We start from the raw sequence: 18,662 nt of genomic DNA, 5'->3' as shown, positions 1-18,662 counted from the left end.
CACCTGGTTATATCCCATTGACGCGTCCATGAAAGAAAACACTTTAAACCCTGCCGTTCTATCCCACCATTTCGTCTACTCTCGGCATGGGGTAGCTATCTTTGGGACACTCTGAATTCACGTCCGTGAAGTCGACGCACATCCGCACCTTGCCATTCTTCTTAGGTACCGCTACCACATTTGACAACCAGTCGGTAAAGGACACCTCTCGTATTATATCTGCCCCTTTCAACCTCGCGACCTCTTCGCGAATTCCTTCGGCGTATCTCGGTCTAATCCCTCGCGATCTTTCGCCTTCTTCGGGTTTCGCGTCCCCCCTCATATGTAACTTATGACATGCGAACTCCGGGTCCAATCCGGTGACTTCCTCGATCATCCAGGCAAATACATCTTGGTTAGCAGATAAGAATCGTACTAATTTGCTCTTCCACTCCTCAGACAAACTGGACCCCACTGATGTGAACTTCTCTTCACCGTTCTCCCCCAAGTTTACTACCTCTATCTCATCCAAGGTCTTCTGCCCTTCTACTAACTCCGCCGATCCCTCCCCGACGGGGCACTGTAATTGCTATGCCTGCCTCTTCCTGGATCGCGAGGTCTCTTCCCTTGACCCGCGGATCAATCTCTTCACTGTACTCTGGTGGCTATTCTTTGCCGACACCTGATCTCCGCAGACCTCGTATACCCCGGTAGGGGTAGGGAACCGAATCACTTGGTAGTACGTGGAGGGAACTGCTTTCATCTCGTGAATCCATCTCCTCCCCAGGATGGCGTTGTACTGCGAGTCGGCATCCACCACCTTAAACCTTGAAAACACCGTAACAGGTCCCGCAGTCACTGGGAGCAAGAGCTCCCCCAGGGGTTCCGTCATGCTCCCGTTGAACCCAAACAAATTTGTTGGTGAGGGTCTCAGCTGCTTCCTTTCTATGTTCATTTCTTCCATTGCTCCTCGAAATAGTAAATCCACAGCACTGCCGCAATCCACCAACACCCTCTTTACTATGTAATTTCCCATAGTCACCGTGACCACCAACGCGTCCTCATGCGGGGAGTCGATGGCTCGGAGGTCCGCGTCGGTGAACGTGATGCTCTTCATTCCTTTTGCGACCCCGTAATCCGTCCGCAACTGCCCTGCTGTCTCATGTACTTGCTGTATGCTTGCCGCTCGCCTTATCCTGTCGCGGTGTGCATTGTGGCTCAATATCTCTCCACTGAAGATCACGTTGATCGTTCCCAGTATCCTCCCCTGGGTAGGCGCCTGCTCCCCTTTTTCCCCTTACGCTACAAACTCCTTCAATAATCCCTTTGCTATCATCCTCTGAATTAACCACCTTAACGCATAGCAGCTGTCCGTCTCGTGATTGTGTATTTGATGATAAGCACAATAAGGTCTGCCTTGTACCTCCACTGGCTTGGTTCGCGGACCCTCATACCCCTGCAAATTCTGAATCAACAACAGTATTTCACTCAACAACTTATTCAGTGGCACTTGCTCTTCCTCGCGATAAGGCTTTTTGTCTCGACCCTCCCTCCTAGCCTCTTTGCGGCCCCTCTCGGGCCGTGATGAGTACTTTCGATACCCGCTGCCCCCTTTGTCAGAGGGTTCGTATTGCCGACGCCCCTCCGCTTTGTCCAACGATAACACCGCCTTTCCTGGCCTTCTCACCTCCTTCTGCATGGTGTCCTCATACCTGATGTACTTTTCCACCCTCGGATACAAGTCCTGTAGTGTTGCTATCTCATTCTTTGCTACCGATTCATGTACCCTGGTTCCCGGGCGCAACCCTCTCTCGAAAGCTATCCCCGCAGTCCTTTCATCTAGATTTTCCACTTTCAAAGTTTCCGCCTTGAATCTACACAAGAAATCTCTCACTGATTCCGCAGATCTCTGCCTTACGTTGAACAAGGCCGCGATGTCCACCACACGCTTCTTTTGATGTATGAAGTGATCAATGAACGCCTGCTCCAACTCCTGAAAGTTATCAATACTCTTAGAGGGTAACCTGTAATACCAATCGGATGCTCCCCCTTTTAAGCTTGCCGGGAACATCATACATCTTAGTCCGTCATACCGTGGCTCCTGCCACAACGGCATCTGCTGCCGAAAATGATGAATGTGGTCCGCTGGGTCTCCCGTTCCATCATACCTCTCAAACCTTGGCTGGTTGAACCTCTTCGGCACTTCTGACTTCCATACCAAATCTGCCAGTGGGTTGCGATTCAACCCCGCCACCACCTGACTCGCCGTACCTCCTACTCCCTTGGTCTGTCCCAAGCTAGCCTTCAGATCGCTGGCTATCATTTCCCTGACTTGTTCCTTAGTGAGCCCCACCCCCGTTTGTTCTTCCGCATCCGTTCCCCCTTCCTCCTCTTTTCCTGCTCTAGACACCTCCCTTTCCGACTCCTCTATTGTTTCTCTCTCCCTTCTTAACCCCTTATTTTCCTCCCTCAACCTCGATATTTCCTCATGCAACAACCTTGTTTCCTCCGCTCCAGACATTATTGTCTCTTCCCTATCCCGCTCCTCCCCTTCGCTCCTTGTTGACTCCACGTCCATCTCGGCGACTGTCTTCTTTTTTGGTCGCCCCACTCTTCTTTTTGTTGCCATCTCACTATTTTTTCTTACTCTCTCTTTCTTTTCTCTCCCCACAGACGGCGCCAAATGTTGTGATCTATCTCTTCTCCTCCTCTACTATTCTATTTATAATCCCCTCCTCCTCCCCCGGGCCCCTCCATCCGGCCCACTCATCTTACACGGTCTCGGAGTGCCATGTGTTGAGTTCCCGTACGGCGTTAGGGTTTCGCCCTTCCTCCTGCTAGGCACGTGTCTAGATGGTTCAATTCCATGTCAGCTAGCCTTCCGAGCCGCGGCTCTCCACTATCGGTCCTCGGTTCTCGACCTCCATATTTGGCTTCCATGCCCACCGTCTTAAGTAGCCTGTCCGTCATCCCACACCCCGTCCTCTTCCCGGCTCCCTTACCCGACAGACCCTCGGCCCTCATGAATTGGGTCGCTACAAATGTCATCAACAAGAACACTAGTGGATAGACAATATTTTTATTCGTCTCTACCATCTTCTTAACAAGTTCAATAATCCCTTTCAACTGTGAAAATAGATGGTTGGAGCACACATCGACAACATAATTATCTAGCTGATCTTGGAAGGTCATGAGATCAATAGGTGAAAAATCATTAGGATAAAATTTAGCAAGACGTATTAAACTCTTCTTATCAAAAGCAAGGAAGAAATCACATGGATTTAAGCAAGCAACACAAAGAAGCAATTCTGTATTCACTTTGTCAAATCGACTATTTAACTCACGAAGCTGCCAGTCTATACATTTGTAGAATAAATCCACACGATAATAATGAAGATTTGTCATATCTTCAGCATTACGTCGTGATCGTCCCCTTGCTATAAACTTTTCTTCCATGTTAGGTATGGAGATAATATTTTTAGCAGAAAAAGAAGATACATCAGCCATAAGCATATCCCATTTATCATCTCTCATCCTTTATAGTCTTTCCTTGGATACTTTAACTAGTGCCATTGCATTGAAAATATCTTGATCACTTCTTTGCAATGCTTTTGATAAATCATGAGTAATTCCCAGTATCTTTTTCATTAAGTATAAGATGAAAATGAATCAAAATGTTGCAAAGAGCCTAACAAAGCGGATGTTTCTCCTCTTTGTTCTGAATTTAGACCATCTTCTACCACAACCTCAAGAACTTCGATAACTAAAGGAAACATGACAAGAAAGCGGACAAGTGTAGCATAATGCGAACCCCAGTGTGTGTCACCAGGCCGTTCCAAACTAATCTCTTGATTGAGACCCTGTCCACTTGGAAGTTCACCAGATTCTACTTCTTCAAGAACTCTGTTATTGTGGCTTTCCGTAAGAATTTCTCGACATTTACAAGAAGCTGCACAAGTATTCACAGCACTAGAAACCAAGTTAAAGAACAAAACAATGTGGGTGTTATTTTTAGCAACAACAACTAGTGCTAATTGAAGTTGATGGGAGAAATAATGAACATAGAAAGCATATCCATTATCCTTCAAGATGAGGGCTTTGAGACCGTTGAACTCACCTCGCATATTACTAGCTCCGTCATAACCTTGACCACACAATCTTGATATACACAGTCCATGCTTGCAAAAAAGTGATTCAAGAGCCACTTTAAGAGATATGACACTAGTTTCTTGAACATGAACAATTCCTAACAAATGTTCAACCAAGCATCCATGAGTATCTACAAAGTGCAAAACAACAACCATTTGTTCTTTAATTGATATGTCTCGAGATTCATCAACTAACACAACAAAAAAAGAATCTCCAAGCTTTTTAAGGATGGCATTTGAGGTTTCCACTGCAGTGGAGTTGACAATATCTTTCTGAATATCAGGAGAAGTCAAGGTGACATTCTTAGGAGAATATCGTGTAGCAGTCTTAATGGCATCATTGTGATTGGCTGTGTAGTTTAAGAGGCCAAAAAAAATTCCAGGATTACTTGAGGTAGGTTTCTTGTCATGGCCTCTGAATGCTAATCCTTGTCATAGAATAAATCGACAACAATCAATCACTACTTGCAAATGAACTCGGTAGTCCCATCGAGCTTTCTTTGATTGCCTATCAATAAAAGTTCGAATTTCTTGTTTCTGATTTAGTAAAGCTTGCCCTTTCCTATATGCAACATTGTGAGCACTATTAGGTCCCCCAACATGTTTCTACAATGCTTGTATATCTTTCCAATTTCTATAACCCTTAATCACAAAAGAATCACCACCTCCTTGCTCCCTATGGTCTAGTATGAATAGATAACAATGCAAGCAAAAAACTGCATCCTCATGTATGATGTACTCTACCCAATCACCTTCACGAAACCAAGTAGCACAGAACTTGCAGTTTTTATTGTTCGTATGTGTAATTGGGTATGTGTGCTCTTTAGGCTGAAAAGGATATGCTCGTTGCACAAATTCTTGCTTATTATGAGGATAATCTGTTATTCGATGCCGTAACCCAAGATCCGAAGGAAGATTTGTATGATCAACTTCTACACGACTTCGCTTTAAGGCAGGTTGCTCTTTAATGACTTGATTGAGGGGAGTGTTTTCTAATACCGTCGATGTCGTCGGTAATTGATTAGGATTTGACTTCTTTATAAGGAATTTATCCATAGTTGTTATTCCTTCAATGGTACGGGAGAGATAGGACTTAGGAGTTAGGAGATGCAGAGAAGGGTTGCGCCCAACTGCCCAAGCGAAGCCAAGACGACTAGTAGACTTAGCAGTTAATATAAACAAATAATGAGAGTAGGATAATCACAGGAGCATATGAGAATAATTCCCAAAGACCATTCTTCGCCAAACCCGAACTAACCAACCGACCCATTTGATCCAACAACAACAACAACAATCCCAAACCTAAAAAAAACCCTTCACCCAATAATCAAAAATAGAAACATGTGGGCGGGCCTAAGCTGCTAAGCAATTAGTTTTATTTTTATTTTTGGGTTCAATTGTGGACTGTGTATGTGGGAGTTTTGTTTAGTACTAGTATTTTTTTTACACAAATTCAGGGGGGGCCTATGCCCTACCTAGCCTATACATGGCTCCGCCACTGTCCACCAACAAGACCAATGTTTGAAAATGAATCTCCTTCATGCGATATATAACATTTGAATAAAGTTCTACTAATGCATCACAAGTGTTCCTACAAATAGATAGATGATGAAATTGTCAATGATCAGTATCGAAAACAAAACTATTTGTATACTTACTTAATAAACACTATTTTTACCCCACATATCCTTTGGTTCTCTTGCCTCCAAAATTTTGAACTATCACCCACAATTTTCATTATTGTTGAATCAAAGTACTCAGTTACAAAAGTATAATTTTTTTTATTTTGATTCCAAAAAATTGCAAATGGACTTACAACACCCTTGTTTCTAATTTTAAATAGTTTTCTAAACATCTTTTCATCAACATTTAGACTACACACATCGAGATTTACTCTGTCCATGTCATTGGGACGGAGTCTGAGTTTTCTTTGTTCATATGTGTCATTTATTTTTCCAAACATGTACTTTGCGCAAACTTCAAACTACTGCATAAAGAAAACAAGATTGTAGATTTCATAATATAATCCCATTGACTATAATCCAAATGTTACAATGTAATGTCATTCATCAACACACTAGTTATCATGTAAAGGCTCGATTTGGTGTGAAACTTTACAGGCCTTGATTGGAGAGGGGAAGGTGCAAGGTGGATTGTATTTAATTTTGACTCAGTTCCTGTTAGATGTGAACTGCCTACGTATCAAGTTCTTTTGCCAAAACTTGAATCAAGTTAGGCGTAGTTCCTCTTCTCTTTATATAGGCAAGATGCTTGGGCTTCCTCCTCTCCCGCATCAGGTCAAGTACAGGACTTGAGGACATTTAATGAGCCATGATGGCGAGTTGTGGTGGAGTAATGGAGTGCGCACCTAGAGCTCTGGTCTTGATGGTGACAGATGTGGCATCCGTTACTATTTGTTATTGTATAAGCAAGTGTGGACCTTCTGGAGGTCGCTGTAATAGTCGAACTATTTAGGCTATCTCTCTGGAGAGATCATGCTCTTAGTTCGAGTTGCTAAGAAGCGATTTGGATGCGCTTGGTGCATTGAAATGACTTGAAGGAGTACTTGGTGCAGATCAGTTGGTGGCTTCGCTTGTGTTGGACACGTGTATAATATCCATAAGATGTGGGTATTAGTCCCTCACATATCCCCCGCTCAGTAGATCATTTTAGAACGTTGAGAGCGATTTGGTGAGAGTTTTAAGGTAGCACGTGACAAGCATATGTGAAGGGATATTTGAAAAAGGAATAGTAACCGCTTCTGTTCCACGGGTGGGTGCAAATAACTCGAGATTACCAAAAATGGCTTAGCATAAGACGTGTCGTTATAGGGTTTGGTGTTATGATTACTCATATTGGGAATCGAAAAGGTGTCATATTGAATATGCTTTGGAGAACTGAAGGGTTCACTTTGTTTATATCTTCATTTCAGTTGCACCATTCTTCTTTAGCACGGTTTAGAGAGTAATAGGTTAGTTCTTTGCCATTTTCTTTCTCTATCTTTGTTAGATAGTATATGTTTGGTAGATAGATCCTCTTGTTCGCCTTGTAAAGTTTGTGTTAGTAAAGATGTCTGATTCCGAAGATACCCGCTCTGACGAAGTAGAGAGGTTGCTAGGGTCTGAAGAGGCAAAGATTTCTGGGTCCGTCATTGCTATCTCGAGTAGTGATGATATGGAGGACGGTTATTTCTCTAGTAGCTTTCCATATAGGGCAATAGATAGGAGTGCAATGAGAAGTTTTGGAGATTTGAGGGAAATGTTTAACATAACCATACCCAAACTAGAAATACATGACCTAGGGAATGTTGATAATGTGTTTAGCAGTAGTTTTCTTCCTATAAATAGAGGGGTCGTTGTTTGTGTAGGGCAACTGAGAGCAAGGATGCACTTGTTGTTATCAAAGTTGACGTGTGATGTCTTAAATTTTTGTGGGAAGGCTCAATGCCAGTTCATTGGGAACAGTTGGAGACTCTTTAGGGTTTTTGATCTGTTGAACAAGTCGGGGGAGTACGATATCAGGCTGAATGATATGTTAGAGCACTTCGCTGTGAAGCGATCTAGGTCGAACAACTTTAGCCTGCAAACTATGACTAGTAAGTCGTTTGTTTTGGATGGAGTGAGCAATGAGTCTTGAGAGCAAAGACCATTGTTGCTGAGGGGGGATTACTGTGTGACTGGAAGTAGTTTGAGGCGTATGAGTTGTAATTTTGATGGTACGTTTGTACATTTTTTTGTATTCGGGATGATTTCTTTTTCTTTTTCTTGTTGATCTTGATATTTGTCTATTTGCTTGTGTCTGCAGATGTGGTGATTACAAACCGAAGTTGTCGGGGAGAGATTGAGAGGTTTGCGAGACTCTGACGATCTGAGAAGAGGGAGATACTTGAGGTCGTAGCGAGTTAATTCATTGAGCGTGGTGGTGAGGGGGTTAGGTCGAATAAGAGGTAGCAAAAAAGAAGAGCGCGAGCTGCGGTTGTTACTAGCTCAGAAGCAAAAGTTGTCATGGAGAGAGAAGAGAGTGATTTGATTACCCTGGAAGGTCACCACAGGAACCGTTTTGGACCTTCGAGGACTGGGGGTGATGCAGGTGCGACGAGAAGCGGAACCGATGTGTTGAGGCGAATTGGGCCGCGTACTGGGGGAATTATGAGGCTGCTCCTGTGGGGCTTGGTAAGTAGCAAAAGGAGAGCTCTCCACTTGAGATGGATGATATTGTCTTCTCAGGGCGTGATTCTTAGCTGAAGAGGAAGGCTGGCCCTTTGGATGGTAGGCCTAGGAAGAGTTCAAGAGTGGATGGTGGCAGTAGGCGCTCTGGAACTGTCGTGGAGCGTACTGGGGGACGACCTGCTTTAGCTCCTAGGTTGAGGACTGAGCTCGACTTGAACGGTCTAGATTTTGAGACTTTTAAGGCCGGGTTGTCTCAGCCTACTACCCCTGGCTTGCGTGCTCCGGCTGGGAAGGTGAGAATCCCTGGTAAGGTAAGTGGAAAGCTGTAATGATCTAGGAGGATTTAGATCATAACCTGGTGTATATTGATGAACAAGGAAAGAAGTGAACTGTGAAGCGAGGCGACTGCAGCTATAAGTCGGCCAAAGTGGCGAGTTGGTTGTTAGAAAGCATCGCACTTGATGGGGACTGGAGCGACCTTGATGCCAAGGACTTGGCTGATAACTTGAGGCTGATGGACCTGGCGCAATGTCTAGTGAGTGTTATGAAACCTTTGCTTTCTAGCTTCTTAGCGAGTACCAGAAGCTAAAGGAGGTCTCCCAGATTGTTGAGTCAGAGAAAGGTGTGATTGAGAAGCTAAAGGAGGAATTGGCTAATGTTCAGGCGATTCAAGTAGCGGAAAAGAAAGAATTTGATGATATGAAGCCGTAGTACCATGACATGTTCTTGGTGAAGATCGTTCTGGGAAACGAAGTAATAAATCTGAAGGCTGAGCTGGAAACAATGAATGGCTATGCCAAAAATTGTAAGGAGATTGCCCAGAAAGCGAAAGACACCTATGAGATTTTGGACAAGGACTATGTTGAACTGGAGTGGATGTATTACGCTTTAAGGGAGGAGCATGAACGTGGGGCGGGTACACCAGAGCTAGACATACTTGAAGATACATGTGATGCTTCTATCTTGGCTACCACTTCTCTGGAGATTATTGAAAGTCGTCCTGACTAGAACGATGCGGGTACTTTTTTGGCTGCAGTGGAGGGTGGAGTTTCTATGGGGGATGACTTGGAGCCCCTGCGCACTAAAAATTTGTCTATTAATGTTTCTTGATCTTGTCAGCTGTGAGTGAATGTTTCTCTTTATTCTTTATGCTTCTTGTTGTAAGTGGTTACGATACAATAGAGCTGGTTTCCTAGGCTTGCCCTGACAGTTTGCCTTATTATAATTGTGTGGCATGGGCCAGATACATTAGGAGCTGATAACCTTGGGCGACCTAGGCAGTTCACCTTTATTATTTGTTTTTTTGGTGGTGATACTTGGACGAGCTAGTTTCTCGAAATGTTCTAGGCAGTTTAGTTTTTGTTATGATTGTATTCTAACAGAGCTGGTTTTTTGGGATGGCCTGGCAGCTCAGTTGGTTTGTGAACCGATTTCCTGAGTCTGTTCATGTGGTTCACACTGTGCACTTATGAAATACTAGCTTGCTTTATGTTTGTTGATTTCCCCTTCTTCTGTGTAAATATTGTTGTATGTTGTTTGGCTACTCGTGTCAGAGTTGGACCTAGAGATGTAGGTCGTGTCATCTAAGTGCTAAGTAGCATTTGAGCTCGGGTGAGCGTATTGCTTTGGAGAGCGTTCTGCACTAAGTTGACCTTAGAAGTGTAGGTCCTCAACTAGTGAGAAGTAGTTATAGCATTAAAGCTCGAGTAAGCGTTTTGCTCTAGAGAGCATTCTGCACTAAGTTGGCCCTAGAAGTGTAGGTCCTCAACTAGTGAGAAGTAGTTATGCTATGTAGCATTAGAGCTCGAGTGAGCGTTTTGCACTAAGTTGACCCTAGGAGTGTAGGTCCTCAACTAGTGAGAAGTAGTTATGCTATGTAGCATTAAAGCTCGAGTGAGAGTGTTGCTCTAGAGAATGTTCTACTCTAGCAAGCGTTCTGCTCTAGTGAGCGAGTTGTTAGTTTTGTTTTGAAGTTAAGAGACTGCTGTGTATTGATACAAATAAGGGGTGTATGCACAGTAATAATGATAAGAATAAGAACTTAAGTAAGGAAAATCATCTATTGATAAAACTTTTTCAACAAATAAGTATTAATTCCAAGGACGCGGCAATAGCTGACGGTCCTGAGTCTTGATCCAGTATGCTCCATTTCCGATGACTCGGTTTACTATGTAAGGGCCTTCCCATATTGGTGCGAACTTCGAGTCGTCATTGGTATTTTTCAGGACTAGGTCACCAGGTTGAAAACTTTGAGGATTTACTTGTTTGTTGTAGGACTTCCTCAGAGTCTGGTGGTAGGCCGCCACTCAAATAGTGGCTAGGTCACGACGTTCTTCGAGAATGTCAACTTATCGAGCGAGAATGGAGTCGGTCAGGCCAGATTCAACGATCTCTGATCGAGTCATTGTAATTGTCAACTCAGAGAGAATGATGGCCTCTGTGCCATAGCATAGTGAGAACGGTGACTTGCTAGTACTAGAGCGAGATGTCGTCCTGTAAGCCCATATAATGTTCTCCAACTATATTGGACATTGGCTTTTGTTCTTTTCAATCTTTTTCTTCATGTTCTCCAAAATTGCCTTGTTACTTGCTTCTGCTTGACTATTACTTTGAGCGTATTTGGGAGTGGAGAACGCATGCACAATCTTCCATTTTGCCAAGAACTCCTTGACAATTTTACCCTTGAACTGGGAGCCATTGTCCATGACCAGCGTGTGGGGTAGACCGAACCTGGTGATTATATTAGTCCAAATGAAGTTTCTAACATTGGACTCTTTGACATGAGCCAAGGGGATCGCTTCCACCCATTTGGTGAAGTAATCAGTGGCGACTAGGATGAACTGAAAGCTTATTCTTTTTTGTGGAATGAATCGACTCATGATATCCATGCCCCACATATGAAATGACCAAGGGCTGGATATGTTGATCAGCTCGCGAGCTGGCTGAATGATGTTGTAGCCAAATGTTTGGCATTTGATACATTTCAGTACGTACTTCTTGGCATCGATCTGCATTCATGGCCAAAAGTATCCTTGTGAGATTGCTTTGTGTGCTAATGAGCGACCTCCGGCGTAATTTCCACATTCTCCCTCGTGGATTTCTGCAAAAATCATCTGACCTTGTTCTGGGGTTATGCATCTCAGATGGGGCCCTCCGATTTTTTGAAAAGCTTGTTGTTTATCAAGTAGTAACGACCTGATTGGTACTGGACTTATCTGGCCTTGTTGCGATCTGGGGGTGTTTTCCCTTATTGGATGTAATATATGATAGGTTGCATCCATATTTGACTAATTTGGTCATCTGAGAGTGGGCATAGGTCGGTAATCTCTAGGGCGTGCTCTGTTTAATAAGCAGGCCGGTCAATTACTTCGATGAGTAATTGTCTAGGGTCGCAGTTCGAGTGATTGGGTAGCGAGGTAAGCTAAACTGTCGGCATGACGATTCTCTTCCTATAAGAAATGGTATATGGAAGCTTTCTTGAAAGAAGGAAGAATTTGATGTACAATTTGAAGGTATTTAGAGAGGTTACCTTCATTGGTAGCGTACTCCTTGGTGATCTAGCGAACTACCAATTGTGAGTTGCTGAACACCTTGATCTCCTAGACATTCAGCTGCAATGCCATTCAGAGACCCATGATCAAGGATTTGTATTCGGCCTCATTGTTGGAGGTCGCAAAATTGATGCGAACTGACTTTTCAACCATAACGCCCTTTCGGCCCAATCCCGCTTCCACCTGGATTGTTGGCTCCATCTACAAAGAGTGACTAGACTGAGTTGTCGAGTGGTTTAATGGAAGGGATATCGACCTCTGGGTCCCAGTTCAGGTTGTCAACTGGGAAGTCGACAAGAAAATCAGCAACAACCTATCCTTTATGAGAAGTTCTGGGTGTGAACTCAAAGTGATGTTCACCGAGTTATTTTGCCCACATGGCCATGCGAGTTGTCTTGCTAGTTTTGAGGAGAAGCTTTTCCAATGGGAGTTCGGTAGGCACTTTGATTGGGTGTGCCTAGAAGTATGGGTTGAATTTTCGTGTTGAATAGAGCAATGCTAGGATGGCTTTTTCGAGGTGGGAGTAGTTTTTCTCTGCTGGTAATAATGTTTTGCTTGTGAAGTAGATGATCAGTTTTTCTATGCCCTTTTCCTCTTTGAAGAGAAATGAGTTGATAACAAAGTCAGATACGGATAGGTACAGTCCCAGTGTTTCACTATCTATTGGTTTTGCCAGAATGGGTGGTGTTGACAGGTAATCCTTACGAGTGGAGAATGCTTGGTGGCATTGTTCGCTCCACGAGAACTTTTTGCCCTTTCTGAGAATCTATAGGAAAGGGCGACATTTGTCTGAGGCTCTCGATATGAATCGGTTTAGAGCTGCCACTATTCCTGATAATTTCTGTATTTGTTTCTTTTTCGTGGGGTCGGGCATGTCTAAGAACGCTCGAATCTGATCTGGGTTAGCTTTGATCCCTCGTTGGGAGACTTGATACCCTAGGAATTTCCTGGAGGATGCTCCAAAGAGACATTTCTCGGGGTTCAACTTCATTTGATCGAGTTCGGCGTAGTCGGGAGAATGCCTGATTAAGATGATCTAGATGATCTGTTGTTTTCTTACTTTTGACGACCATGTCATATATGTAGACCTCCATGGTGTCTCATAACATGTCTTGAAACATATCTATGACTAACCGTTGATAGGTCGCTCCAAGCGTTCTTGAGGCCGAACGGGAGGACGTTGTAACAATAAATGCTTTGTTCTATTACGAATGAGTTTTTTTCTTGGTTTTCTTCAGCTAATGGGATTTGGTTGTAACCACTATAAGCATCCATGAGCGACAGGAGCTCGTGGCCATAGGTCTGGTTGACAAGTCAATCAATTCTTGGCAAGGGGAAACTATCTTTAGGAGTTTCTTGGTTTAGGTTGGTAAAATCTACACAGAGGTGAACTGTGCCATTTTTTTTGGGACTGCTACAATAATAGCGATCCAGTCAAAGTATTCTACCTTCCTAATGAAGCCGACTTTTTTTAGATTCTCGATCTCATCATTAACTATTTTTTTGGAACCTAATAGATAATTTTCTAGGTCGCTGGCGAATTGGTTTAGTGTTTGGGTTGGCATTTAATTTGTGACATGCGATATTAGGATCAATTCTAGGAACATCGATGTACGACCAAGCAAAAACATCTTTATTCAGAGATAAAAAGCTTACAAGTTATGCCTTGAGAGTAGGATCTATGTTAGCTCCGACATAAACAAACTTAGGGTCATTCTCAGTTCCTAGGTTGACCTTCTCCTTGAGTTCGGGTTGAGTTGCTGCACTGGTGGGAGTGGTGACCTCTGGGGTCTTGGTCACTTGGTCTCTTGTGGTGCCTCCCTCTCCTGAGTTTGTTTGGCGACCTCGGAGGTCTTGACTTTGGAGGTGACTCCTTTGGCTGAGCCCCCAAATTTCTCCTTTGCCAGTTCGTCGGGTGTGGCCTTGGCAAAGGTTTTGACTTCAGTAATGAAGTTTTCTGCCAACTTGGTTTTGGCGATATCTCCCCTATTTTTGAGTGAAGCCCCAGCGAGCTTGGCTACTGAAAGGATCTGATTACAGTTGTAAGCATCGAGCAGGTTACTTCGAAGCTCCATCATGCCTCTGGAGCTAGGAAAGCGTAACACCTGATGGAATGTTGATGGTACTGTTTGCATCTTGTGGATCCAACGTCGTCTTAATATGGCAGTGTAGGATAAGTTAACATCAAGGACGCTGAAACGCGTGTTAACGCTGACTTTGTCTTCTTGCGACCCCACTAAGACAGGTAGAATGACTTCACCAATTAGGTCAGTGATAATCGTAAAAAATGAAATAGTTTTACTAATGAATAAAGCAATGAAACTCTAAATGAAAGTAAAACTAAAAACTGAACTTATACTAGACTTATCAAAGATTTCTACTCTCGATACTATTGAAGTAGAGTTGGAATAGAAGATTCGTTCCACTCCTAGTTCTTTAACATTCAAGTTTCCTATGACTATCAATCTTACCAAAGTCAATGAGAGAATTATGAATTATACTACGAAATCCTACTGAATACTAAGGTTTGAATCTAGAATAAGAATTAGGGGGGAATTGAATCCACCTTGAATTCAACTTAAGAACTCGCATAGATTGTTGTAATCCAATTCTTATGTTCTTACGGTAAGAATTGGTCGTTCTAATCCCTAATTATACATGGCATCTCTACCAATTCATAACTAGTATGTGAGGAAGTCTACCCATTCTCATGGCGAATCAACTCCCTTCTAGAGTGGAATAGACTCTTATAACGTTTCTACGCTACACAATCAAGTTTTCATCAAGGCTTCATCAAACCCCTGTAATAGAGGTTTAGCCTCGATTCATCAAACTATCATTTCCAAATGAAATTGAATAAGACATAATATAAAAATTCTACCTTTATTGAATTTAACTAAACAATAACTGAAATCTAAATTATCAACTAAGAATTGAATAACAACTAATAACTGAATTTAGATCTAAGTAATTCAATAAATAACAAAATCAAATTTAACAAGAACTAACTATTTTATTTATCTAATGAATGATAAACAATGATTCAATACTTAATCTAAAACAAGGAATGAAAACTAATTAATAAACTAATTAAAATTCTCAAAACTAGATCTAGAACTAAGGTTTTTAATGGCTACTCTAATGGATCATTTCTAACCTAAGCTAATTCATACTTAAAAGCTAAGTCTTGTGTGTAGAAATGGAGGAGACCAGATCCACATTTTCGTGCATGGGCTGAGGGTCTATGTTTTGGGCCGGAAAATCGAGCCCAAAGCCCAATTTCTTCAGTCCACAGGGCCCTTTTCAGCTGGTTTCGACTTCAATAGGCTTTTCGTCCGCTTTTACTCCTCTGATTGGGTCAAAGTTTTGACCATTAGAAATCTCTTTCCGAGCCGGTCGTTTTGCCATAAGGTATGCCCAATTCCGAGGCCTGAGTCCAAAGATACGATTTTTGGAAGTTCTGCTGACTTTTGTGTGCTGTTTCTGCCCGTCTTGGCCTTTAATCCCAGAACTTCTTAGCAACCAACCCTTTGCTCCTTTATATCACCAAAGTGGCACATTTCTGCACATAATTGAGTTCAATGCCTGAAATATATAAAAGCATGTAATTAGCATTAACTCTTATTTATTACTCGTATAATTGGTCTAAAAGTATTATTATTAAGGGGTTAAAACTACAGTTTTGGGCTCTTATCAAACCACCCCCAGACAACATTTTGCTTGTCCTCAAGCAAATATGAGAAATTAGCATAAGTGACCAAAAATAGAGTTCTAACTAATCTCGTTTCGCCAAGTGCGATTTCATTGACCATATGCAACAAGGCCTTAAACCACTAGGAATTCCCTAGTGGACGAGTTATAGCCTCGTGAGAGTTTTCCAGTGAAGATACTCACAAACTTCATCTATACTACAACGACTCAGAAATAAACTATTGTTTCATTATCTATGTCTCAATTATCTATACATCTCACTAGCAATGAATACAGAATAATCAAGTCGAAACCTAAGCTAATATATGCATAATAATCTATCATCTACGAATAAATATATATAATGAGTAATACTATGAGATGTACTAGCAGGTCCGTTTATGAAAACTCGGAATAGCGTCCTTAAGTAGGTCCTCACATAAATGTCAAGATAAAAACCACTCTGATTTTTCCGCTCAAGTTTCGCTACTCTAGTGTGTAGTGGGCACACTTTACCTTACAAACTCAATGACACACAAGGAAGCCGGAGTCGAACAAACACATCTGCCACTTACTATCACACTAACCTATTCCTAATTGAGTTAGAGGTCTTTATTATGTGTTGCAGGGATTAGAAGATGGTTTAAGAAGGAAGAAAATGAATATTCAAAGAGGACAAGTCTGAGATAATAGAGTCTTCATATTATGTAACTAGAGAAAACCTTATTCTTTACTTTTGCTTTTACACTTTGTTTCCATCCTTAGCCATATTTTTTTTTCTTTGGCTTTTGACTCATTGATTCTATTTTTGGAGTTCTAACTCTTTATTTCCCTTTTTATTATTATTATTATTATTTTTTATTTGGATGGAAACTTACTTTTCTCTTCTGAAGCGACTAACGAATTCTTGATTTCAAAGGTTCTTCTCTTTTCTATTCTTCATCTCTATTCTCAGACTTATTCAGAGAATTGGGTAGGTTGATTTTTTTAATTTTGTTTTGTTTTGTAACAGGGTAAAGGATTTGTGGTTTGTGAAAGGCTTAAAAAAGGCTCAGAGGGGCGACTAGCGAAAAATAATTCATAGGTTTGAATTTCTGGCTATATCGATCCAAAGAGAGCCTAAATTCTCGCTTAGGATATGGTATAGTGATCAAGCAAGTGGACGTGTGATTTCTCTATCCGGATTTTACTTCTCCCTTGTGTCATTTCTCAAATGTTCACTCATATAAGGCTTTAGGCTATATTCTCACAGGATTTGTAGAATAAGTACTCTAGCCTAGGTTTCAGAAACTTACTGCCAACAATCATAGATACTCATGTAACATATTTATAGATAGATGCAAGGATTATTACCTACATATTAGCCTAAGTTTATAAAAACTATTTTAATGCAAAAACTACGTGAGACTTCTAGATTATTGAGAGCATAGAGAAAGAAAACAATACCAATATTCATAAGTGTATATCATACTTTTTATTTATATTTTAAATTTTTTTGAATTTTTTAACTAGAAAACAAGTGCATATTATATATATTTATCCTCAAAGTATTTAAATAAATAGGGTAAAGAAATACCATTGAAATGCGTGAAATTCTGGAACATCTGCAAAACAAGGTTATAACATACTAATATATATAGCAAATAAAACTGACACAACTCGATATGAGTTCCACCCATTATGGGGTTAACAAGAATCAAATTTCTTGGGACATAAGCAGACACTAACTGAAATAATAACTAACCTTAACTCCCGTTTAAGCATTTTCCTCCTCATCCTTAATGAAGAAATGAGGTTCTTTCGCATCCTGCCACGCCATGGTAATTTGCTAGGCTTCACGCCACTTATCGTCTACTATAGCTAACCTGTCAAGCGCCACTTGGTCGGATGGGGTGTAGGGGGCAACCAAATGAGGTTGCACCTGCCATCCCAGCCAAATCATTGCACGGAAAGATTGAATAATAGAATTGGTGGGTCTCACAGTGTCCACCCCAACCCGATCCGTGTAACGGGCACAAAAAATAGGGAAGAAACATAGCATAATACGGCAAACTAAAATAGGCATAAGAAGATACTTATGCCTCATGCTCTGGGCTCGTGCTAAACTAGACATTAATGTCTTGGGAAGGTAATATAGCAGACGTCCCTCAGCTAAAGCAAGGAAAACGTCGCAAGTGGCTTCATTCGCAGAAGAAAAATGCCACTCCCCTAATATGTTTAGCATTATAAAAAACATCACTGTGCCCACGTTCATGGACAGGATACCAAGGGCGATGTTATATTCCCCTTGGTCCTCTATCTTAAAGATTCATGCCCCATAATGCTCATGCAAATCCTCATAGTTATAGAGGTACATATTATCTACCAAATAGGCCCATGAGTCTTGTATTTCAGCGGGCATAGCAAGTCCGAGAGCAAAGGCTAACAAGAACCTGGTAATTTCCATTGGTTCATCCCCGATGGTGATGGAGAACACTTGTTCTCCATCTGGTCTATCAAAGAACTTACAATTATCATAAAAATAAGATGTAAGTGCGGGAGAATAAAGTTTATCAGGACTTACCAATAGTGGCTCCCATCCTGCTAGAATGATCACTTCGCGAAACCGCGCACCATAGGTGTCACTTTGGAACAAGTCTTTGAAAGACTGTTCTGGTATGATATGAGGGAATGTCATCCCCAAAAAACTCGATGGAATAGTTGCGAAGGATCCTGGAACACCCCACAAAAAATTGGAGTTTTTCGTGCCTACAGGGTTCTGGGCGCGGGGCGCTCCACCTATGCCTGGATAGGGCGTGGGGTGCGCCTTGGTGATTTTCGAGTTCCAGGCACTTGGGCGCAGGTCGCGCTCACTTTGTGCTTGGGATGGGTGCGGGTCGCGCTCAGGATGAAAGCTGGAATTCCAGTGTTGTGGGCGCAGGTCACGCTCAGCTCAGGGCTTGGTAGGGCGCAGGTCGCGCTCTGATGAAATTCTGTCAGAAGGTGCCTAGGGCGCAGGTCGCGCTCCTCTGGGGCGCAGGCACGCTTTGAGGTGTTGATAGTGCTAAAATGGATAAAAAGATGGGAATCGTGAGAGTGAAAGGTGAGAGATGAAAGTAAGGTGTAGTGTGGGTTGTGAGTGTAGA

General features: G+C 42.2%; 2 protein-coding genes across 2 annotated transcripts; both read right to left on the bottom strand.

Annotated features, from left to right (window-relative positions):
• Window positions 1-568: 568 nt before the first annotated feature.
• LOC147509082 (uncharacterized) lies at window positions 569-1,015 on the bottom strand. The gene has a single exon (XM_086597710.1). It carries the CDS (start codon window positions 1,013-1,015, stop codon window positions 569-571), a length of 447 nt encoding a protein of 148 aa, XP_086453836.1.
• Window positions 1,016-3,626: 2,611 nt separating this feature from the next.
• Window positions 3,627-5,183, bottom strand: LOC147509081 (uncharacterized). The gene is made up of 2 exons (XM_086597709.1): window positions 4,880-5,183; window positions 3,627-4,477 (listed from the first exon to the last, which is right to left on the bottom strand). Exons 1-2 carry the CDS (start codon window positions 5,181-5,183, stop codon window positions 3,627-3,629), a joined length of 1,155 nt encoding a protein of 384 aa, XP_086453835.1.
• Between the last annotated feature and the right edge of the window lie 13,479 nt (window positions 5,184-18,662).

This window comes from Coptis chinensis, chromosome 3 (genome assembly GCF_015680905.1).
Source record: "Coptis chinensis isolate HL-2020 chromosome 3, ASM1568090v1, whole genome shotgun sequence".
In the NCBI taxonomy this organism is placed as follows: Eukaryota; Viridiplantae; Streptophyta; class Magnoliopsida; order Ranunculales; family Ranunculaceae; genus Coptis; species Coptis chinensis.
This window is presented reverse-complemented; position numbering and strand designations above follow the sequence as displayed.